Here is a 25,169-nt window from a genome sequence, read left to right as displayed (position 1 = left end):
AACAAACTAATTGTATGTTCTTTTATCTTCTATGTAAAAACATTTAATCTCATTAACATTTCATCACTTCGGCCAATGGTTCTATAGCCAGTGCAAATAAAAATGGTGATGATGGATATCCTTGCCTGGATGATCTTTCTAATAAAGTCTATTTGCCTATTCGTGACCACTCTCTCTTTGGGGTGATTGTGCAAAGCTCTTATCCAATTTATAAAAGTATTTGGAATTCCAAAACCATTTAAAACTTTAAAAGTCCCAAACTAATCTATCAAATGCTTTCTCCATGTCCAAAGCTGGTATCTTTTTGCATTTAGTAAACTTGTAACTTGTAACTTAACTATATTGTCTATCAATCTTCTATTTTGAATACACCCAGTTTGATCCATATTTATTAATTTGGGTAAACATTTAGCTAACCTATTAGCTAGTAATTTGGATACAATTTTATAATCGTATTTAATAATATTGGTCTACAAGAAAATGGTAACAAAGGGTCTTCTTTGGAATATTTGTACCTAAATGGAATAACTTATTCTGGTAAATCGTTAGAATCTTCCTATAATCCCATAAAAACAGGAATCAATAATGTTGAATTTTTTTTCTAAAAACTGGAAAAACTGTCCTCTCCCGGTGCCTTGATATTTGATAAAGACATTAAAGTATCATATACTTCAACATACGTAAAATAATTTCATAATTCCATTTCTTCTTCCATATTTAACTCTGGTAATATAATTTGTGACAGTCATCTACTTTTCCCCATTTTTTTAAAGAATCAGATTGATATAATTTTTTATAAAAATTCCTACAATCATCATTAATTTCCTGCATTCTTTTAGGTGGTTTGACCAGATTCCTTTTTTGTTGCAAATATTGTTCTTGAGAGTTGTTCAGTTTTCAATTGCCATGCTCAAACTTTGTGCTCTATCCCCTAACATAATATTTCTGTTGTGTACGCCTTGTATCTTTCTGCTTTTTAAGATTCTATTGTATTGTTTCAATTTTTTTGATTCCAATAATCTTTTCTCATTATTTTTCTGAACATGCATTTCTTTTTCTAAACAGTCTCTTTATCCAATTGATCAACCTCATACTCTTTACTTTCGATGTATAACTTGTTATTTATAAGCCTTCATAGAATCCCATATAATACATTTGTTTGTTACTGAATGTTCATTAGTGTCTAGAAAAAACTTTATCTGCAGTCCCATAAATTCACAAAAATCTTTGCTCTTTAAGTGCTGTATTAAATCTCCATCTATAACCTACATTTTGTTCTTCCAATGTAATTGACATAACTAAAGGTGAATGGTCTGATAATATTCTTGCTTGATATTCAATCTTTTGAATTCTAGCTTCCAATTGTGTGGAGATTAAAAATATATCTATACGTAAATATGTCTTGTGTCTAAAAGAATAAAACAAGTAATCTTTATTGTTAGGATTAATCTTCCTCCAATTATCAATAAACTTCATCTTCATAAAATTTATTATTGTTTTAACTATATTTTTAACAATAGTTCCATGAGATCTATCTAATTTTGAGTCAAAAGTAAGATTAAAATCTCCACCCATTATTGTTTTACTCTGAGCATTTGATAATTGCATCAAAATATCTTGTATAAATTTCCCATCGTCTATATTTGGAGAACATATTCATTAAAGTCCAATATTCTGAGTAATTTTGACAATCATTACATATCCTGCTTTATCTATAGTCATATTCAATATTTTAATTGGTAAATGTTTATTTATTAATATAGCTACTCCTCTGGCCTTAGAATTAAACAAAGACAATACCATTCCAATCAAATCTCTTTTTAACTTTACATGCTCTTTCAGTCAAATAAGTTTCCTTCAAAAAAGTTATATCTATTTTCATCTTTTCATATAACCTAATACTTTTTTCTATTTTATTGGGTTCTGAATTCTATTAGTATTAATACTAATAAAATTCAATTTTCCTGCCATTTAGGTACTAATATTAAATCCTCTGTCCATCCTACGACCCTCTCACTCCCACTATATTAATAACATATTACAATATAAATGGGATGAAAAATTGGTGCAACGTAGGAATTCACCAGTATTGCATCATCTGCTCAACACTTGGAAGAGTCACGTAGAAAGGAATAAAACAAATTACCAACTACCAAAACTAATCCCTTTCACAATAGATAACCTTTCCTTCAGAGAATGGGAGAGAAAAGGGATCAAAAGAATAGAAAATTGTTTTTCAGGAAATAAATTATTATCCTTTGAACAAATGAAGGATAGATATAATATAACTCACGATACAATATTTGCATACCACCAACTGAAAACCTACTTGAAGGACAAATTGGGAAACAGTCTGAGGTTACCAGAAGGAAGCAATTTTGAATATGTGATTACAGACACAATGATAATTTAAAAAATTATAACAAACATGTACATCGAACTCCAAGAAAAGGAGAATGAGGAAACAAACGGTAAACCTAAACAAAAATGGGAACAAGATCTAAACATAAAGATAAAGAATGAAACATGGGAGAAGCTATGCTCCGGAACTATGAGAAATATAATAAACGTGAGGTTACGCATGATACATTATAACTGGATACACAGGCTATACATCACACCTCAAAAGTTAAATAAATGGGACCCAACAGTATCAGACAGATGTTTTCGCTGTAAAAAGGAAACGGGAACAACAATTCATGCAATTTGGACATGTGAGAAAGTGAAAAAATTTTGGGAAGATCTAAACCAGATATTAAATAAAATCACAAAAAGCCTAAATCTTCCTCCTAAATAATATAAGAAATAAAGAATTTGGACTCGATTTGGATGGAGCACAAAAAAGATTTGTTATGATAACCCTAGCTGTAGCAAAAAAATGTATTATGTCAACCTGGAAATTAGAAGACAACTTGAGAATACAACAATGGTACATAGAAATGAATAAATGTATTCCATTAGAAAAAATAACATATCATTTAAGAAATAACATCACAATATTTGAACAAATATGGGAGCCATACATGAAATAGAATAGAGAAATCCTTCCACCACCTAAAATGACAGAAGGAGAAGACAACGAAAAGAACTGACTCAGTAAAATTTCTTGTTTATTTTTATTAAGTGACGACGTTGTTTAACAGGTTTAATGTATCTTATAGATTGAACTTCAAATAAATGGGAAAGGGGTGAGGGAGGGAGGGAAGGGAGGGGGGAAAAGGGGGAGAAAATTACACTATATATTCAAGAGTAAAAATGTCTGTATGTATCTTGGTCAATATGGTTTATAGTGTGAAAAATAAAAATATTTAAAAAAAAACAATTCTACTTCTTTCATAGATCTTTTAAAATGCATATGGATCACCTCTAGGTTAAACCTTCCCCATTTAAACTCTTGAAAACATTCCTTTTTTTCAGTTATATTACAGAAGTTGCTTTGTTGTAAATCGTTTAAGTATCAGCTCCCTTTCAGGCAATGAATAAGCATATACCTTTGCCTCATTAGGCTCGGTTAAAAAATCTATTTCTCCCATCTGGGACAAAAACAATACAGCTGGATGCCTCAAGACAAAGGCATAGCCTTTCTTCCACAAGACATTTTTAGCTGGATTAAACTCTTTCCCCTTTCTCAACAATTTATAACGTATCTGGATAGAAGAAAATATTATTTCCATTATAAATCAGAGGTGATTGTCTGTCTTTAGCTCACTTTGCTGCCAATTCCACTTAATACCGAAGGAATTTAACAAGTATTGGATGAGACCTTTGATCAGGTGGTGTCTTTGATCTCCGTGCTCGATGGGCTCTCTCAAGGTCTCCTTGGAATTCAGCCTGTCCCAAAGATTCTGGTATCCAACATTGCAAAAACTTTTTTGTCTTGACCCTCATAGCCTTTGTTAAGTCAAACAATCTTGATGTTTTTCCTTCTGCTGAAATTTTGCAAAATGTCTTTTTTTGCATTAATTGATTATTCTTTGCAGCAGCTTCAGCTTGTATTTTCTTCATCTGTTCTTTAATACCTTGAATCTCAAACTCGTTACCTTTAATTTTTCCATCCACCATTTCAAATCTCATGTCCACCTGTTGCATTAATTTCTCAATTTTCTCTCCATTTTTTTTGCTTCATTTGTTATTGTCACTGTAGACTGTTGGGAAGCCCATACACATCATTTCAGCTGCATACATAAAAATATCTGTAATTGTTTCCTTTTTTCAAAATTCCTTGTTCTAGGTGTTTCCTTGTTCACTGGAGCTGGAGGCTTCAGGAATCTTCTAAAATTGTCTCAATTTTTTTTTGCATTCTGCGCATGTGTGAGGAGTTGTGTATGGCAGAGTCACTTCTCTTGCTGAAGCCGGCCATTGTCAGGAGAGACCCTGCATAGCAGTGTCCAAGGTCTCCCTGGCTTCTGGTCCATCTCCCTTGGATATTACCTTCTGGACAGTGCCAGGATCCTTCCTCAAGGTAGACCTCTTCATCTTGTTCTTTTTGTTCAGTTTCTTTGTCTTTCTTTGGTGGCATGTTGATTTGTTCTATGTAATCTTTAAACACTTTCTTTTGTTTTCTGTAACTTTTATAACTTTTTTCTCTTTTTCCAATTTATCAAGGAGAGTTGGGATTTGCATTCTAACCCCATGTCATCACATGGCAATCCCCCTGAGGTCGTCAACCTCTCGTCATCAGGATGAAGCCAGCAAGAGCACTGGAAGGTAGAGGAAGTGCCATGACTGAAGGAAAGAACAATGGGTTATGAGAAAGCTTAATTGAGGGTGTCCAGCACCCCACCCCCAGCTCTGAGAGACCAGGAGCCAACTCCAGACTGACCTGCAGCAACTCCTCCTGAAGTGGAGAGGGGTGACTGATGGAGGAACTGAGGGGTAAAGTACTGGCAAGCCCCACTATTCAAGTCTGAGAACTCCAAGATCATCGTCTGATCGAGTCTGCACAGAGGAGCAGGATGTGATGCGCTTCCAAAAGGTCCACAGAGGGAGCTCTGTGATCCACAGCCTTGAGGAAGAGGACAGCTCAGTGACATCCTTGCAGATTGGTGTACAGCAGTTCGGCAGATACTTCTACATCAGTCTGTAAGTGCAGTAAGGCCACAGGCAATGAGCTCCCAGGCCTTTCTATCTTCTATTATGGAGATCTTAGATGACAGTACAAAGGAATCTCTGGATCAGCTAATTACCCTGGGGTAGCTGACAGGCTCCATCTGTTCCTTTGGGGCTAGAAAGACTTCCAGAAGCGATGGCCAAATGACTGAGTTGTACACATCTCTGTTGGATTGGGTGGGCCCAGACCTATTGGAAGTATACAACACTATGCTCCTGGCAGGCAGCATGGCAGAATCCATGAGGATTGAGTACAATAAATCAGTAAAAGTTCAACATTTTGCATCTGCTTTGAGTTTATAAATCAGTAAATATCCAAGTAATTCTACAGTCGTTTGCTCTCTCCCCTCTTCTTCCTTTCTCTCTCTCCCCCCCCCCCCCCCGACTGAAGAGCATAAGAAATAGACCCAATCACAGCTGATCTGGCCATGGACTTTTCCACATAATCCTAATTTCCCTTTATGCAAAAAAAATTATCTTACTCCTGCAACCTTGAAGAGTTCCCCAAATGAACAGAGGACACCAGGGTTCAAATTCTACAGTTCAAAGGGGTTCCTCAAACTTTCCCCCACGTGTGTAAGGACACTTTGGTTGTTTCTCTAGTCACAGGATTTAAATCATTAGAATTACCAAATGTTATTAAAGCCAAAAGATGAAAGGTTAATTTTGTGCCTGAGTGCACAATCCAGTTTTATCACCAACTGTAGACCAGCCTGGGAGTCCAATCTATCAGAGAGGGTGTGGCCCAGAATTGCCACTGTGCTCCGAGTAGCACCATGTCTTTGTGACTGGCTGGGGTTTCCACAAGCCCAATACAGTGCCTGTGCTAATGGTCAAAGGGAACACACATTGTTTAAATCAAAGTGTATCTAATGGGAAAGAAACCTCCTGGTATGGCAACACTGGTTAGCCTGTTTCATAGATAAGATTGAGGTAAGTAAGTTTTCATTGGTGGCAAGTCAGAACTAGAGGATGTAGCCTCAAGATCCTGAATGAGAAATACAATAAACACGAGGTTACGCATGATACAATATAATTGGTGACACAGACTATACATCACACCCCAAAAGTTAAATAAATGGGACCTAACAGTATCAGACAGATGTTTTTGCTGTAAAAAGGAAACGGGAACAACAATACATGCAATTTGGACATGTGAGAAAGTGAAAAATTTTTGGGAAGATCTAAACCAGATATTAAATAAAATTACAAAAAGCAATATACCAAAAAACCCAGAGATCTTCCTTCTAAGTAAATATAAGAAATAAAGAATTTGGACTCGATTTGGATGGAGCACAAAAAAGATTTGTCATGATAGCCCTAGCTGTAGCAAAAAAATGTATTATGTCAACCTGGAGATTAGAAGACAACTTGAGAATACAACAATGGTACATAGAAATAAATCAATGTATTCCATTAGAAAAAATAACATATAATTTAAGAAATAATATCACAATATTCGAACAAATATGGGAACCATACATGAAACACAATAGAGAAATCCTACCACGGACTTCCACCACCTAAAATGACAGAAGGAGAAGACAACGAAATGAACTGATTCAATATATAAAAATAAAAGACAAAAATTTCTTGTTTATTTTTATTAAGTGACGACGTTGTTTAACGGGTTTAATGTATCATATAGATTGAACTTTGAATAAATGGGAAGGGGAGAGGGAGGGAGGGGGGAAAAGGGGAGAAAATGACACTATATATTCAAGAGAAAAATGTCTGTACGTATTTTGGTCAGTATGGTTTATAGTGTGAAAAATTTTAAAAATTTAAAAAGATCCAGGGTAGTCGATTTGGGATGGAGATAAGGAGGAACTGCTTTTCCCAGAGGGTGGTGAATCTGTGGAAATCGCTGCTTATTGAAGCAGTGGTGGTGACCTCAGTAAACATATTTAAGACCGGGTTGGAGAGGTTTTTTACATAGCAGAGGTATATGGGAAAAGGCAGGTCAGTGGAGATGAGCTTGCTCCTATTTCTGTTTTCATTATTCTGCATGAGGTTCCCACCTCTTCCCTAACCCATTCAACACAAACCACCTGTGTTTATCTGGCCTGTAGCATAGTGTTTACCCCGGGCACATCCCTGCCACATGGTGAGAATGCTTCTCTCCTTCACCCCACATTGACTTCTTACCTGCCTTTTATTTTTCGCCTTGAGCCAGGATGCCTTCATGTTCCTTCCATTACGCTCCACTGTCTCCAAGATGCAATGACAGGTTGCATTCACTGGAATCTACCCCAGAGCTCAGCAGGTTGAGCAGCAACAATGGAGGAAAGCATGTTGGTGTTTGGGGCTGGGGCAGGATAGGCTTGAGGAGGGTTTCTGATCCCAAACTTGGATTATTTTCTTACCACTGATGCTGCTTGACCTCGGGCAGATTGATCGGTTTTTGCACAGTGATCCTGGCTTTGCTTTTATCTACTTCAGAGATTAATGTACTAGTTTTGCACTTTGTGATGACTGTCCTACTTTGTGAATGACTGGGCTTTATGGTGGGGGGGGGGGGGGGACGTTTGGGAAGCAAAGTGTTTCATTTTGAGTGTGACGAACAGTGAAGATCACTTGGAGAGACCGGTGCCAGGGTCTTGGAAGCTTCGCGGAGGCCGCCCAGTTCGAGTCTTGGCTACAAAAGGACCAGGAGGGTCGTGACCACAGCTCGTATGGATGGACATTTCTTCAAAGGCAACTCGAGGATAATTTGTAAGTCTGTAGCATCTCCCGTCTTCTTGTCAGTTCAACATCAATTCAAATTTCAAAGACCTAACCTTTAACACTGAATTTGAAAGACTAAACTCTGAATTTTGGTCTGGACTGTAATGGTCTGGGTATATCACACACATACTAGTACACCTGCGCATAGTTGGGGGTAGATTTAGTGTTAAGGATTGTTTATGAGTTAGAAATAAAATTAGTGCTTTAAAATTAAACCCTGTCTGGTTCATTGTCTATTGCTGCATTCGTTACGTTGCCAAACGCCGGCTTCATTCCCTGCCCAGCTGTTTCCTTTCTATGTCCCTGCCTGCATGTCTTGCCACGCTCCCCTGGGTCTCGCCACGCACTGCCATTTGCTGGTGGCCGTCCTCTAACCGGGGAGTCAAAACAAGCAACAACCCGTAAACAGGGCAGTTGCAACACCCACCGTGTCATCTGAGTGTGGACCTGAAACATAATGTCTCAATTGCGGAAATCTAATAACGAGGCAAATCCCTGTCAAATAACCTCAAGGTCACTCCTTCAAGGTTTCCAACCTCTACCCTGCTGTCGTGCCCCCCCCCCCCCCCCCACTACCCCAATCAGCGACCAGGGATGATGGCCACATTCTTGGAATGACCTTCGGGAGGGTTGTGCCAGTGTCAACCTGCTATATAAATGCAGACCCTCTCCGCCCGTTCCCTTTAATGGGCGGAGGCGGAGGGTTGGAGAGAGCCGCCGGGTCCCGCCCCGCACAGTGAGGCAAAGTTCCCAGAAATAGAGCGGGAGGGGAGCAGTATATAGTCGGATGCGTCCGAGCGCCCTGGACTCCGCGCTCTGGTTCAAGGGAAAGGGTTTAATACGTCTCTCCTTCGCCATGAAGTATTACTCTGCCCGCTCCAGGTACGTCGTGGCCCCTCCCCGCCTGAAGCCCAGTCGCGCCGTGCGCTTCCCCAATGACATCGTCTTCCAGGACCACATTCGCCAGGGCGACCTGGAGCAGGTCGGCCGCTTCATCAGAGCGAGCAAGGTGAAGCTGGACACCATCTACCCATCCGGTGAGTCTCTGACCCAGGACTGGGTGGGGGTGGGGGGGGAGACCCTCTGCCCCTGGAAGAGGGATGAGAGAGGGCAGTCTCTGGTGATAGGACTGACCCTCCTCCTCCTCCTCTACACATTGAGCGTAGGAGGATTTTTGTGGGAGAGCGGGACATCTTGGTGGGGATGAGACATTCCCCCCACCCCTGACTTTTCGTGAGAAACACCCCAACCTTGGAAGAGAACCCCCGCCTTTTGGTGAGGGACAGAGCCCGTACCCTTTCTGCAGAGGTGGGGATGGGGCGGTGGGAGGAAGGGGGAGAAGAAACACCCCACAAGGGGCTGGAAGTGGGGAGATTGTCCCTGTCATAAGAATTAGGAGCTACCTGGCTGATTGAGCCTGTTCAGCCATGGCTAATGTACTTTTCCTTTTTTCCCCCGCCCCCCCATTTGCCTGCTTTCTCCCTGTAACCTTTGGTACCTTTACTACAAATAGGATTCAGTAACATCATGGCTGATCCTGTTGTGGCTGCATCTGTTCCCTATAGCCCTTAACTCCCCTGTTGATCAAAAATCTCTTTTGTACATTTAATGAGGCAGCCTCTTCAGCTTCCTTGGGCAGATTCCCCACTCTGGGAGAAGCAGTTCCACCTCTTCATTTTAAATCTACTCCTTCTGATCGTGAGGCCATGGTCCTCTCATTGATGATCAAGTGCCCATTAAAGGGAATGGGCGGAGAGGATCTGCATTTATATAGCAGGTTGACACTGGCACAACCCTCCCGAAGGTCATTCCAAGAATGTGGCCATCATCCCTGGTTGCTGATTGGGGTAGTGGGGTGGGGGGTGGGGAGGGGGGGCACGATCACAGGGGAGAGGTTGGAAACCTTGAAGGAGTGACCTTGAGGCTATTTGACAGGGATTTGCCTCGTTATTAGATTTCCGCAATTGAGACGTTATGCTTCAGGTCCACACTCAGATGACACGGTGGGTGTTGCAACTGCCCTGTTTATGGGTTGTTGTTTGTTTTGACTCCATGGTTAAAGGACGGCCACCAGCAAATGGCAGTGCGTGGCGAGACCCAGGGGAGCGAGATGGAAATTATCCATCTATTCCTTTCACGTGTTTCTATAGGATCACCCCTTCATCCTTCTCAACTCCAAACCAAACTCCTTATTTCCAGAATCAACTGGGTGAAGCTCCTTGAACTTGCCTTCAAACCCAGTATATCCTTACTTGTGTAAGGGACCATGTGTCTGAATAGTGAGGAGTGTCTCAATCATCTGGGTGGGGAGACCCCTCCTTCTTTGGAGGGTGGGGGTTGTGGCACCTGATTCCATCTGTCCTTTATTTCTCCCTTATGTGCTTTCACCTATTTTTATCTTTGCAATATAACATTTGCTGTTTGACCTGCTGAGTTTCTCCAGCATTGTGTTTTCACTTTACTGATCACCTACTAGCCCCTGTTTCTACTCTCTCCTGCAAACAGCTTGGTCTACCTAACATTTTCTCTATTTAATTTCTTGTGGTCGGGAATTGGGCAGTCCTTGTTATTTGAGTTGGGAAGAACAGCAATCTGGTCCTGCATTTAGATAGTTCTGGGAAGTCACCTGAACTGCCATTAAATGAACTTTCACCCAGGAGTTGCTAATAATACTAAAGCACCACTTTATTTACCTGATCTCTGGTCATCCCTAAATGCACCTGGTTTCATGCACTTAGATGGATTTATCTGAGGGTAGGATTTCCCTAATTTTGACATAACGGGGAGATTTTGGTGCTGAACCTTTTTGCGATAGTCTCTTGATTGGTGCTGCCAGTTTCTCTTGTGAGCTGATTTGTTATCAAGAACATTGACCAGTACAGCAGAGGAACATGGCCCTTCAGCCTATGGTGATGGCAATGACCAAGATGCCAATGTGAACTAACCCCATCTCCTGCCAGTTCAGGTGTTTCTCTGAATGCCTCTTAAACATTGCTATCATTTCTACTTCTTCCCCTGGCAGCAGGTTCCAGGCACCAGTCCTTGTGAATATATTAAAAAATCCCTTCACCTTGAACTAGTCGTTCTCAACCAGTGGGCCACAGCATGTTTCCACGTGGACCTTATAAAATGTTAAATAAAATACTTTAGATGAAGATGCGTTTCCAATAGAGCTGCTTTTGACTTGTTTTCCCACTAGTGGCCATGGCATGTTACCCTGGAAGCCAGGTGGGCCTTAGACCGGAAAAGGTTGAGAACCATTGCTTTAAACCAATGCCCTCTAATATTTGATCCTTCCACCTTGGGAACAGGTCTCCAACTGGTTGACAGCCCCTCACCAATCAGCACCAAACTGAACCTCTTTTTATTGAAGCAGCAGAGGTGGAAGGCAGAGATACACAGGAGACTGTGGAGATGGAGAGGCAGGAAAAGAAAAACTGGAGTAAAAGGAGAAACTAATAGAGGAGTAGGTAAAGAAGAAACAGTGAAATCAGATGGCGATGGGGGTTATCTAAAATTAGAAAAAGCAACGTTCATGCTGTAAGGTTGAAGGGTGTCCTGCAGGAACATGATGTGTTCTTCACCCAGACAACTGATGAGACATAGGACAGACATGTCACTGTCAGAATGGTTGGCTACAGGAAGATTTGGTTTATACCCACAGACAGAGCTAAGATGTTCAGTGGGTGCTCGTTAGCGCTCGTGTTTAGATTGTGAGATTGTGCTGAGAGTTGATAGGTTTCAATTTTGAAGCCAAATTTATCTTGTGTTTGACCCCAAGGAATGGCAGCCTTGCATGAGGCTGTGCTGACAGGAAACCTGGACTGTGTGAAGCTGCTCCTCAAGCATGGAGCTGACATCGAGCAGAGGGATGAGAATGGGTGGACAGCCCTTCACGTGGCTTGCAGTGATGGACACATGGAGGTTGCCAAGTAAGGTCAAATGTCACTCCCACACTAACTGCTCAACATCTGTATGAAGCAATTGAACAACAGATCAATATTGGGAGCCAAGTGTGACTGGTCATTTGGTCAAGTTCGAGTTTATTGCCATCAGACTGTACATATAGAACTGGACAAAACAACATTTCACCAGACTATGGTGCACACTGTACACACCCAAATCACAGCACATAATAATCACATATATACATAAAGATACAACACACAATATATATATTTTGGGATGATCTACTTGGGTTACAGGTTTCTAGTCAGACTGTGGGAAAAAGCTATTTCCCAGCCTGGCAGTCCTGATTTTGATGCTTCTGAACCTCCTTCCTGATGCTAATGGGTCAAAATTGGGTTTGGATGGAGAGGATACTCGATAATTCTTTGAGCCCTATTTAAGAAATGGTCCTAGTGAATGTCATCAATAGAGGAAAGGGAGACCCCAGTGATCATCTTGGCCATTTTGAAGATCCTCTGTATTGACTTCCAGATGCTTTGCAGCTACCATCCCATGCAATGATGCAGCCAAGCAGGACAACCTCAATTATGCTCCAGTAAAATATTGTCAAGTTGTCTCTGTCCTTGTCTCCCCCTTGAGGAGATGAAGGTGAGCTGCCTTCAGCTGTTACATTCAGTCATACAGCATGGAAACAGGTCCTTCAGCCCATCGAATCCATGCTAACTATCCACCACTCATTTATACTAAACCCACACGAATTCCCTTTTAATCGCCCCACATTCCCATCAACTCTCTCTAGATTTTACCCGATACCTACAGATTAATGGTAATTTATAGTGCGTGATTAACTTCCCCACCTTTGGGTGGTGGGAGCACCCCAGGGAAGACTCACATGATCACAGGGAGAACATGAAAACTGCTGGCAGTCAGCATCAGAGGTCAGGATCGAATCTAACTCATGGAATGATGAGGAGGCAGACTTACCTGCTGTGCTACTGAGCCTCCCCAAATGTTCTGGTGAATGTACTCATCCAGAGCAGATGGGGAAGGTGTCCCTGCTGTCCAAGGGTTCTCATGGTGGAGATGTTCCCATGACCCTGCTATCCAAGTTTTCTCATGGTGGAGATGTTCCCATGATCCTGCTGTCCAAGGTTCCTCAAGGCAGTGGGTTCCCATGTGCCTGCTGTCCAAGGTTCCTCATGGTGGCTGGTTCCCATGTGCCTGCTGTCTTTGTCTTTCACCTCAAGGATTGGGGAGAAACTGTTAGCAACTGCCAGACACTTCCCCACCCATATCACTGGCTCTGTGCCTGTGATACTGCTCTTGGCCACTGGGTTACATGCTTTCCTCAGAGATGGAATCCTAGGTTAAATCCCTCCACCTGGGCTGACTCAAATTAATTTCCAAAGGAGGTCTGTAATTGCAGTGTTACTTTGGATCGGATGTCAGATTGAAGGTCTATCAGAAATTTCCCAGAACGTGAAGACCCAGGAGAGGGTAAATGTTGGAATCGGGTGCAAAAAAAAACCCATTGGCAGAACAGGCAGCATCCGTGGGGGAAAATGGAGAGTCCATGTTTCTGTCTTGATCCTGAGATAGTGACCTGAGCTGAAACACTGGCCATTTCTACCCATGGATGCTGCCTATTGGGCTCCTCCAGCAATTCCTCATCTGTTTTGTATCAGGACCCTGCTTCAGGATGGAGAAAGGAGAGGGGTGGTGGGCAGTGTTATAGTAGAGAGGGGGTACAGAGTCAGTAGGTGAGAGGTAAAGGATGGTGGACAAATGGCTCCTTCCTCTTAAATAGGCTTCCCTAAGTGTCTCCAGATATGTCGTTTGCCTTAAAATATCCCATGGGATCATGCTTAATTTAAATTTAAAAAAATTTAATTTCGACATACAATGCAGTAACAGGCCCTTTTGGCCCACGAGCCCATGCTGCCCAATTATCCTCAATTGATGAGCAGCCCCTGGTACATTTTGAAGGGTGGGAGGAAACCGGAGCTCCTGGAGGAACCCAATGGAGACATGGGAAGATAGTACAGACTCCTTACAGACAGTGCAGGATTCGAACCCTTGTCAATGGTGCTGTAACATCATTGTGCTAACTGAGCCACCCACAGATTTAAAAAAAACACACTGTTGTTGTGGCCAATATTTACCCCAGATCCAGCATCTGTCATCATCACCCGTGCTATTCACGTGATCACTCGTGCTATTCATGTGATCATTGGTGTTATTCATGTGATCATTAGTGCTATTCATGTGATCTTGCTGGGAATCATTTAGTGCTTCACTTTGGAATGTCTCAAAGATGTTACATAACCCAATACTTTATAAGCCCCAACTAAGGATGCAGGAATGATAATTTCCATTATAACTGCTCTTGCATTGCTGTTTCATTTCACCTTTCCAGGTACCTTCTCTCCGAGGGAGCCCAGGTGGATGCCTTGAATGATGATGGGGAACTCCCCGTGCACCTGATTGACCCTGATGCCATCGAGCTACGGCTGCTTTTTGAACCCTGAAGGGGGCGTCTGGGGAGGTGCTTGATCCTGTCCCGAATGGATCAATCTGTGAACAGTAAGGTCCAGCAAGGAGTGGACTATGGGGTTCGGGGGAAGAAGGTCTGGTGTAAGGACCCACAAAGCTCCCCTGAGCATGTTCCCTCAGGTTTCTTGGTCTTAACCAATTCTGTTGCTTTTTTTTTTTTTTTTTTTAAACTTTAATATTTGCATTTGCTTACCTCCAGGAGTTTATTTTACCACTATTTGAAATTTACAGTCCATTAGATTTTTTTTTTTTTTTTACCAATTCTGTTGCTTCATTCATTTTAAATGACTTCATCAAAGAATTTTTCCATTGGATGGTCAAAATGTTAAACTTCCAGCAATGGCATCTCAGACTGACCATGGTTCATAGCTCATGGCTATAAACTAAAAAATAACCAGTCTTAATTCCATTTGAGTCTTAAACCTGTGATGGGTACCATTCTCACGTGTATGTCTTCGACAACCTTGCTTATTCCAGTGTGAAGGTTTAACTCTTTTGGTGAATAAAATTTACCGAATTTTAACTGCAGTTTACCAAATGCTGTTTATTTGGAACATGCTCCCTGACCTTACTATCTCCAATTCCTTCCAGATTCTCTTGAAAATCTACCTCCATTTCCACACGTTTGTCCCAAAAAATCTTTCACTGTCAGACTTGGTCTGTTTATTCTTCTGAAAAGCAACTTGGAATGTTTTAGCAGATGACAAAGTTGTTGTGATGGTTATTGTACATACAGGACTGTACTTTGTATATTTATATGTTAATAAAGTTCTAAATTTTGTTACTAAAAGTTGTAAAAGTGAAGTTATTTTGTTGGCTGAATATGGTTTTAATGTTTCAGCACGGTTACAGACCATTTTGGCCCATGGGTCCATGCCACCCAATTCACACCCAACTAATCTACAGCCCCTGGTACATTTTGAACGGTGGGAAGAAATCAGAGCCCTAGAGGAAACCCACACAAACATGGGGAAAACGTACAAACTCCTTACAGACAGTGCGAGATTCGAACCATGGTCCCGATTGCTGGCGCTGTAACAGTGTTGCACTAACTGCTACCCAACCATGCTGCCCCTAATTGGATAAACATAGAGAACATAAAAATAGGACAGGAGAAGGCCATTCTGCCCCACAAGTCTGCTTCACCATTCAATACTATTGTCTGATCATGTGATCTCAGTACATTGTTCCTGTTTTTTCTCCATGCCCCTTGATTCCTTCAGCCAGAAGGGCCTCACCAACGACTTTCTGTGGCAGGGAGTTTAACAAGTTCACAACTCTCTGAAGTGAAGCAGTTTCTCCTCATCTCAGTCCTAAATGGCTTCCTCCTTTCTTCTCCTTAGACTGTGACGTCTTGTTCAGGACTTCCCCAGCATCGGAAATATTCTTCCTGCATCTAACCTGTCCAGTGTTGTCTCAATGCGACCCCCTAAATCCCAGTGAACATAACCCTGGTCTATCCAGTCCTTTTCCCTCTGTCAGTCTTGCCATCCCAGGGATCTGTCTGGTGAATATTCAATAGAAAGAATGCCCTTCCTTCGGTTAGACACCAAAACTGCACCCAGTACTCAAGATGTGGTGTCATGAGTCCAGAGTGAGAGAGCATGGAAATAGGGTATTCAGATCATCCACTTACACAAAAGTTTCATTCTCATCAACTCCCTTCAGAATCTACACAAGGGGCAATTTAAAGTGGCCAATTCATTTACTGACAATATATTCAATAAATCCACCTCTCATCTCTCTGGAATAGAGAATTCCAATGATTTACAATCCTTTGAGAGAAGACATTTCTTTTCATCACCATCTAAAATGGGCCACCTCTTGTTATGAAACAATGCTCACTAATTGTATGCATCACCATAAGGGGAAATGTCCTCTTGAGAACCACCCTGCCAGTCCCTATTGGAATCTTATTGACCACCTCTCATTCATCTAAACAGCCAATGAGTATTAGGCTAACTTTTCTGTCCCAGGACTCAATCAGTGAACCTTCTTTGCATTAATTCCAAAGCAAGTATATCCTTCCTTGAATACGGAAGCCAAAGTCTATGCACGTATCCAAATGTAAGGCAATATCAAGGTAGTATGTTCAACATTAAGGCAAAGTTCATTATCATTTGACCGTTTTGAACCTACGGTTCATACACATACACACAATACATAGCACATAATAATCAAATATATACATAAAATCTATTTTAAAATAAATAGAGATAAATATTTTGAAATGATTTACTTGGTTACAGGATGCCATTCATCAATCTTACAGCCTGTGGGAAGAAGGTATTTCCCAGTCTGGCAGTCCTGATTTTGATGCTCCTGTGCCTTCTTCCTGATGGTAGTGGGTCACAGATACGTGTGCTGGATGGAAATGGTCCTCAACAATTCAGCATCTCAGCTCTGTCCGTTGCAATGGCATGGATCTTCCAGTGGCTTGCTGACATGTCTGTCCATGGTCTCATGCACTGCCTGATTGAGACCACCCGTAAATTGGAAGAACCACACCTCATCTTCCGACTGGGCCCCCTCCAACTGGATGGCATTTCCATCGACTTCCCTGGCTTTCATTGAACCCCCATCGCCTTCCTCCAGCTCTGTCTCTCCCTTCCGTCTCCTTTCTCACAGAGGTGATAAATTCTCACCTCTCACCTTATCATATCGTGTTGGTCTGGATTCCACCCCCAACCAGCCCTGTCTGTATTCTGAGATTTCCTGCTTTTGGCTCATTCTGCTTATTCCTTGAAGAAGGCCTCAGGCCTGAAATGTCAGCAAGATATCTTTGTCTCCTATGGACACTGAAAAGACCGGCTGAGTTCCTCCAGGATCTCGGTTTTTTTTACTACAGACAGAGCGTCTGCAGACTTTTGTGCTTCAAACAATTCTTTGATCCCTATTTAAGGAACATCCAGTGAATTTCATCAATAAAGGAAAGGGAGACCCCACTGATCTTCTCGGCTATTTTTATGATCCTCTGTATTGACTTCCGGTCTGATGCTTTGCAGCTACCATCCCACAGAATGATGCAGACAGGACAATGGCTTTGACCTCCATTACACTTCCCGACAGTGATTTTCAGATTACCACCATCTTTTGGGTCAGATATTTTCCTCCACTCTCCTCTAACCCTTCCACCAATTAACTTAAAACTACTGCCCCTTGTTAACTCAGTTCCTCTCCACTTGCCCTCTCATTGAACGTTCCTTCAGTCTCCTCTGACCTGAAAGAAATACCACCAGGAGACCCTTCTCTCCTCATGGTGAAAATTCCCCAGCCCTGTCATGTGTCTCCTCTGAAGTGATTTTTTTCTCCACCTCTTAGGCCAGAATGTGGTGTGCCTCTGGAGTGGGCCTCAAACTCCTGGTCATAGATCGCAGGTTCCATGGAGATGACAAGTGTCTTACGTAGGGTACATGCTGCCAGGTACTAGCGAGAGAACTTACAGCCTGAAGATCTCTTTGGGCTAATGTGCTCCATTTGTTCTTGAAGAGACAAGATAATCTGTTGGCAGGCAAAGCTGACCCAGAAATGCAAGTGGCCACCCTTCAGCCCAGCTCTGTTGCATCTCTGTGAGGTGTGGTATCCAGAGGGATCCAGGATTGGTCTGAGTTCACTAACGGCAGCAGTCCCGAGGAATGTAGTAACAGGTTGGGGCTTGATTTGGATTGAATTGAATTGTTTATTGTAATGTGTACCAAAAAACAGTGGAAAGCTTTTTTTTTTGGCCTGCTACCCTGCAGTCAACTCATACTTAAGTATAACAGATAGTGTAAATGTAAAACAGAAGTGCAGGGTATAGCGTTAACATAAAAATTCCAGCATAGTTCAGGCCCTTCAGCCCACAATGTTGTGCTGACCTATGTGAACCAAGTCCACAATAATCTAACCCTTCTCTCCCTCACACCCGTAACCGTCTATTTTTAATGCATCCACATGCCCTAGAGTTTTTTTTAATGTGTCAGCCTCCACCACCACCCCTGGCAATGCATTCCAGGGCCCCACCACTCTCTGAGTAAAAAAAAAACCTACCTCTGATGTCTCTCCAAATATCCCTCCATTCACCTTAAACCGGTCTCCTCTGGTATTTGGTACTTTCATAATGAATTTGCACACCTCGATGAGATCACCCCTCATGCTCCTGCACTCCTCAGATTGCTCACTCTCTCCCTATAGCTCAGGTCCCTGAGTCCTGGCAACCTCCTGGTAAATCTCTGCACCCTCTCCGCTTGACAACATCTTTCCTGAAGTACAGTCATGTGAAAAAACCTCTTCCCTGCATCCAGCTTGTTGAGCCCTGGAAGGCATTTGGTGCATTTTGATGAGATCTCCTGTTGACCTTCTAAGTCAGTGGCTCTCAACTTTTTATTTTCCACTCACATACCACCTTAAGTAATCCTTTACTAACCACAGAGCACCTATGGCACCCTATGTGGTTAGTAAGGAATTACTTAAGGTGGTATGTGAGTGGGGGAAAGAAAGGTTGAGAACCACTGTTAAAGTCCCGGACAACTTGATCTCTTGTAGTGTTGCAAACCCACCAAGGTTTGATCCTTTTGTTCACGAGGATCCAGAAAGTGAAGCAGTGAACCGGAATTTCCTTATGAGTGGGAGCAGGGGTGACAGTCTGAGGATGAGGCAAAATCCATCGGGGAATCTGGATGGTGTATAAAGGTGACTGGGGAGCTGGGTTGGAGGGAGACAGCTGTGAGGGAGAGAGAGAGAGCTGTGCACAGACGTCCATGGAATGTGCTGAACTCCTATTGCAAACCTGGCTCACGAAAGGCACTGGGCAACAAGATATTTGTTGTGGCAACGTGGCGTCAGTCAAACTCAGAGTGCAGCTGCCTGTTCCATAAGTCCAATGTTCCCAGCGCCTGACTCCAGAACTCCTTCTGTGATAACAGGTAGCTGAAATAGACCAAGACCTTCCTTTCTGAATAATTATCTCACTAATGGGGAATCATTGTATGCTTTACACTGGGAGAGAGAGAGAGAGAGAGAGAGAGAGAGAGAGAGAGAGAGCAATCCTTCTCCTGGGTACTTTCATACTAAAAGAGATGCTGGTGTTATTGTTTGAGATGTCTGAATTCAATGCCTGTGTCACTGAGTCACATTCAGTGGGAGATTAACATTAAGGCTGAGTAGGCTGATGCCTAGGGGCCCGGAGGGTAAGGGGGCCCAAGCCCGTAGGCTTCAGCGCCAACTCAATTAAGGGTAGGCGCCTTACTGCATCTGCCCGGGCGAAGCTGGCGGTAGTTTGGGAATGGTCAAAGTCGGCGTTGCGCTGTTGCTGGGGTGACGTGGGTGCATCAGAGTTTGGGAGCCGGCAGTATTGTCATGAAAATTTGGGATTTTTTTGCGGAATTGCGGCGTGTGCTGTGTCCCATGTGTATGATGACTATTAGATTTTTAACATCCATTTGGTGGGAAGGTGGAGGATTTGAGGATGATTGGGGGCCGGGGGGGGGGGGGAAGCCCAGGTTGAAAAGCAGTTGCCCCACCCCAGAAAGTGCCTGCCTCCAGGCAATTAGTGGCACTCTGGAGAGCACCACTGTGACTGACGAAGAGGCCACCTCACTGAGGTCACAGAGAGTTGGCCTCTGAGTAGGTGCATTCAAACTGCCTTGTAAAATGGGGTTAACTTGCCCGGTTAGCGCCTCACTCACAAGGCAGCTTGAAAGGGTTGGACTCAGTCAGCATCATCCAAAGTCAACTGAATCCCTGTCCTACCTCAGAGGTAGTCAAGGAACCCAGTTAAACTTACCGAGGATGTGTTGACCGGCGGCCTGAACAGCAAGATGACCGACCCAGTCAGTGCTTGCGTGCTGGCATCACAGGGAAACCCCAGCTGAGAGAGGGGTCACTGCTGCAGGGCCTGGGGTGGAGAAGCCACAATTCCACAAAAAAACCCAAATCTTCATCATGGTGCCACCGACTCCCAAACTCTGTTGCATGCATGCCAACCCAACAACAGCGCAACACCGACTCTGACCATGCCCAAACTACCACCAGCTTCTGAACAGACGCAGCAAAGTCGAGACCAAGTGGCAGGCGTCTACCCTTAACTGAGTTGGTGCTGAAGCCTAGGGGCTCGGGTCCCCTTACCATCCAGGCCCCTAGGCTTCAGCCTTCTCAGCAGTTCAGGATGCATCCATAGAAACAGAAGTGCCACGGACCTGAAACGTTGTTTGTTTCTCTCTCCTCAGATGCTGTCCGACCTGTTGACAGTTTCCAGGATCTTCAGCTTTTAGTTATAGAGCCTTAAAACCATTTAGATGCACCTCCCCCCTTATCATAACCAATTAAAACCCTTTGTTGGTCTGGACTCCTCTCCCAGCCGGCACTGTCTCCATTCTGAGATTTCCTGTTTTTTTTTTGCTCCTTCTGCTTATTCTTCTATCTGAGACAGCACAGTTAGTGTAATGGTCAGGACAACGCCGTTACAGCGCTGGCGATCGGACCCGGGTTCGAATCCTACGCTGTCTGTAAGGAGTTTGTACGTTCTCCCTGTGTCTGCATGGGTTTTCCCCAGGGGCTGCGATTTCCTCCCACCGTTCAAGGATGTAGGTTAATTGGGAGTAATTGGGCAGCATGGGCATGTGGGCCCAAAGGGCCTGTTACCATGCTGCATGACTAAATTTAAAAAAAATTAAAAAGGCCTCAGGCTCGAAACGTCAGCAATATATCTTTGTCTCCTATGGATGCTGAAAGACCGGCTGAGTTCTTCCAGCATTTTGGTGTGTTTTTACGACAGATACACCAAACTTCTCACTTGCTGCAGTCAAACGGGTATGCAAGATACATTAACATTATACATTAGTATATATGCAGAACAGATAAAAGAAATATTAAATATAACATGATAGATAAAGAAATATCCACAGTTGGAGTTAGTGCAAGAAAAAAGTGACATTTCAATAGAGCTAATTGTTCTTTTGATGGAGAGGGACGAGTTTATAGTTAGGGTGAGGCTTGGGGAGGTACAGGTAGATTCAAGATCCTGATAGCTGTATTTAAAAAAATGTACTTGATGGAAAAAAAATTTCTATGAGAAATAATTGTGTGACAGGGTGGTTGGCTCTTGCCTGTAACCCACCAGATCATGCAGTATCCATGGAAAGCAAGAGGACAGTCAACATTTTGGGCCTGACTGAGCCCTTCTTCAGGAGTGAAGAAGTATTCCTGGTGAAGTGTCCAGACCTGAAATATTGGCTGCCTTTGACTTTCCTATGGACACTTTGTGACCTGTTGAGTTTCAACAGCACTTTTGCACTCGACCCCAAGGTCTGCAGTCTTTCTTGTTTACCTGCTTGTATGTATCCCCGCTTGTGGCATCAAGACCAAGAGATTTGAACATAAAATTCCAAGCAGTCCTCAGGACTGTGAAATTATGCATGGTTGAAGGGAATTTGTATTGTGAGGTTAAACTTGAGCCTTGGTTTGTTATGATCAATTCCAAGATGTTATTTTGATGAGATTCTGGGGAGGCAGAAGGATGGTTCTATTAACAGTGATCCAGTTAAAAGAGACAACTGGATCTTTTTACATTGTCATTTGTGGATTACACTGTGTGATTCGATTTCTGCACTTCCCAAACTAGCACAATATTTGAAAGTTGAGTTGGACCACAGGCTTTAATAAGACTCAGTGGTGTTGTGAAGCAAGTTCCTCAAGTGGAAGGGTCTGCTTACATCGGTATCTTGTGCACTCAGAAATGTGCTTTTATCCTTAATTGTTTTCTAACACTGAGAAAAGGAATGAGATCTGAAACAGTTCCCAAACCTAGCTCAATCAAGACCCAGAGGTGCTGCGGACAGTGAAGACTTGGGACAGGAGATGGAGGATGGGCCCCTCCTGCTGGGGAGCAGCTGCATTACACTATGGAGACAGACTGCACAGAGCAGAGCTCTTCCCCCATCCACAGCTGCCCGCACAAGGGCACGGTTTAATTTTCACTCTTACTTGCTGCAGCAGAACAGGTATTTCATAAAAAAAGTGCACATTAAAGAGATAATATAAATAAAAAGACATCATAAATATTCTGTTACCATAGTGCAAGAAAAAAAAAGTGAGGTTACATAGTTCTCGTGTGGTTGGAGGAGTGCATTATTAGTGTAATGAGGAGGTTCAAGAGCCTGATGGTCATTGGAAACAGTGGCATCACTAGGGTTGATTTCACCCCTCCCACTACCATGGACTCCTCCCGTACCAGACTATACAGAATCCTTAGTCATGTTTTTCGTACTGTTACTTGTAAATCGTAATTCCCGTATATCGCTGAATCCAATGGCAATATTATTATTGGTAGTCTTTTGGTTTGAAGAAGACACTACCTGTGGCTTCGCCACTCCTCCATCGCTGCAGGACTTGATGAGTTGGATTTGGACTGAGATAAGTCACACAACAGAAACCTGTGTGTGATAGAGTTTTAAGTGGAACAGCCATTGCGCAGGGGTGATCCAACTCTCTCAGCAGAAGAGACCTTGTTCTAGTGGCACAAACAACCATTATGGCTGGAAGCATCTCTTGCTGCAGTGGATGACCAGGACATCTAAGTGTCTTGTCATGCTCTTAGTGCTCCACAATGCCTGCTGGGTCTGCCTTCTTGACCATTAGACCATTAATCAGTCTCTTTCACTCAATCCACCAGGGCCAGACTTCACACGCTGGGATAGACAGATCCCTTACCTCACTGAGGTTTACCGTGATGTGACCATTACACGTGCTACAGCTACTTGGAGCCACAGGCGAGAACTGATCACCAGCTGGGGACCAAAGCTGGACTAGCTGGCCAAAAAGGATATGGCAGGCCCTCCCCCACCAGAGGTGCTCCCTAGACACCCAATACACCCCAATAGCAATGTAATGGTAATAGTTGTGTGATAAGCCACAAGCAAAATTAAAATTACACCTTTAAATTACAATATTATATGAATTCATTCTCAAAAAAGTTATTGATATGGGTTCACAAATACAATGACCACAAGACTGTAGCCAAAACACCAGAAAATTTAACAAAAGGAAGTGACTATAAAAACACCAACAGCGTGTGCTTGTAGCGCGGGCAGACGAAATGTGATTCGAAGTGTCATTGTAATTGGGTAATAATGACAGGTCTGACTGGAGTGCATTAGAAGGTTCAAAAAAGTAAATTAGCATCGAGTTTTAGCATTGTAGGTATATTGATATGAGTAAGATGGGCTTATGGAAAAATATTTTTGTTGTTATAACTACAGGGATAGTTTTATAAAAAAATAATAAATTTCTGCTGAAACACTGCACAAAAATTTTAGAGCCAGTCATTTTGTTGTCACCCCCTCTGACGGTGTCACCCGGTGTGGTCCTGTGGTGTGCTGAGGTAGCAGCGAGCAAGCACAAAATTCAAAAGACTGAAGATCAGGCCTTATTCCAGTAAAAGTCTGAACACCAGTTTGTGCCTTGGTGGCTCCCCACATGACTGGCTCAGGTTTATATTTAGGTCGGCTGATTGACAGCCGGCCAGGTGGAGTCAGCCCCTTGGGTGGTCTACTCAGGTTGCCTGATTGACAGCTGGCCGGGTGGAGAGATCGCCCACTGTAGTAGGCTGGTGGTCGTATCACCGCAGGTCCGCACCCCCCTAGTGATTCCAGTGATTGGAAAGAAATTGTTCTTGAACTGAGAGGTGGTAGCCTTGGCAGAGACTCCGTGAGTTCCAATTTACATCGTGCTCTGACCCAGAGTGGTGCAGGCTGTTGCAAGGGAACCATCCAGCCCGGACAATTAGAAGCAGTCTGACATGCTAGCAGGATGAGCATCTGTTCTAGAGCTCCCTCTTACACATCCCTCCCTCCTGTATTCACTGGCTTTCTTCTCTCTGCACTTTCAATGCTGATGCAGGGTCTTGACCCAAAATGTCCAAAGATAGCTTTAACTCTGCTGATGCTGCTCATCTCCTGTGGCCTTTGTGGCCTCCTCAATTTGTTTCTCCATCTCTTTACAGATCTTTATTTGTTTAGTGTACATTGTGTATCCTTTTTGTGGCTGCCTTGCCTGCTGGAAAAAGAATCTCAGGGTTGTATGTGATATCACACATGTACTCAGACAATAAATCTGAATCTACATCAGAGAGACTGGGTGCAGACTGGGAGGTCGATTCGCTGAGCACCTTTACTCTCCATGCCCCACACCCGCACTCATGTCTGTCCATGGCCTCGTGTACTGTCCCACCAAAACCACCCATAAACTGGAGGAGCAACACTTGATTTTGCGTCTGGGCACTCTCCAACATCTCTGGTTTCTGCTAGCCCACTCTCTGTTCTCCTTCCCTTCCCTTTCCCCTTACCTCCTTTCCTCCAGCTCTCCACCCCCTTCCCTCTTCATTCACAGAGCCAAACCCCCTCTCCCTGCTTCCTGCTGTGCCCTCCCTCCCTTATCCACCTGTTACCTCCTGCCTTTGGGACTCTGCTCCTCCCCTTGCCCCTCCACCCCAACCATTTTGTTTGGATGCCTGCTTACATTTTGTTCATACCTTCAGCCATTCTCAACAGGGGTCATACACCACCCCCCATCCCTCCGGGGACCACAGCACATTTAAGGGTGGGCATGGACTGAAATCATAAAATATTTTAAATATTTTTTATGTAGTCAGTAGGGGATAAATAAAGAAGAAACCAAAACTTGACCTCTTCACAGGGAAGGGGACTCATAAACTTTGAGTAGAGTCCGAAGGGGGCCAGAGCCAAACAAATTGGTGAGAATGGCTGCTCTAGTGTCTCCATGAAACATTTCCTTCCTGTTGTTCAAACTCAAGTTTATTGTCACATTAGACCCGATAAAGTGAGAAGGGAGCAGTCCAGCAAGTCAGTTCTAACATGCATTCAACTATACAGAGT

The 25,169-nt window shown here is 43.1% G+C and overlaps 1 protein-coding gene across 2 annotated transcripts; it reads left to right on the top strand.

Moving 5' to 3' along the window:
- The first annotated feature begins 8,510 nt into the window (after window positions 1–8,510).
- Window positions 8,511–15,088, top strand: ppp1r27a (protein phosphatase 1, regulatory subunit 27a). Of its 2 annotated transcripts, XR_011353192.1 has the most exons (4): window positions 8,511–8,873; window positions 11,618–11,768; window positions 14,162–14,328; window positions 14,890–15,088. XR_011353192.1 is itself a non-coding variant. In XM_069923023.1 (3 exons), the coding sequence occupies exons 1-3, from the start codon at window positions 8,624–8,626 to the stop codon at window positions 14,271–14,273; spliced, it is 513 nt and encodes a 170-aa protein (XP_069779124.1). In that variant the 5' UTR covers window positions 8,511–8,623; the 3' UTR covers window positions 14,274–15,088. The 2 variants fall into 2 exon arrangements, 1 of the variants encoding a protein (XP_069779124.1); XM_069923023.1 differs by having other exon boundaries at window positions 14,162–15,088.
- Window positions 15,089–25,169: the final 10,081 nt, after the last annotated feature.

Source organism: Narcine bancroftii, chromosome 3 (genome assembly GCF_036971445.1).
Source record: "Narcine bancroftii isolate sNarBan1 chromosome 3, sNarBan1.hap1, whole genome shotgun sequence".
Classification (NCBI taxonomy): Eukaryota; Metazoa; Chordata; class Chondrichthyes; order Torpediniformes; family Narcinidae; genus Narcine; species Narcine bancroftii.
The sequence above is the reverse complement of the archived record's forward strand: the minus strand, read 5'-3'. Positions and strand labels throughout refer to the sequence as shown.

Coding starts and splice junctions, on each gene's coding strand:
- ppp1r27a (XM_069923023.1), top strand. CDS start 8,624: ATGCGTCCGAGCGCCCTGGACTCCGCGCTCTGGTTCAAGGGAAAGGGT. Junction 8,874..11,617: donor GGACACCATCTACCCATCCG/GTGAGTCTCTGA, acceptor TTTGACCCCAAG/GAATGGCAGCCTTGCATGAG. Junction 11,769..14,161: donor GGACACATGGAGGTTGCCAA/GTAAGGTCAAAT, acceptor TCACCTTTCCAG/GTACCTTCTCTCCGAGGGAG.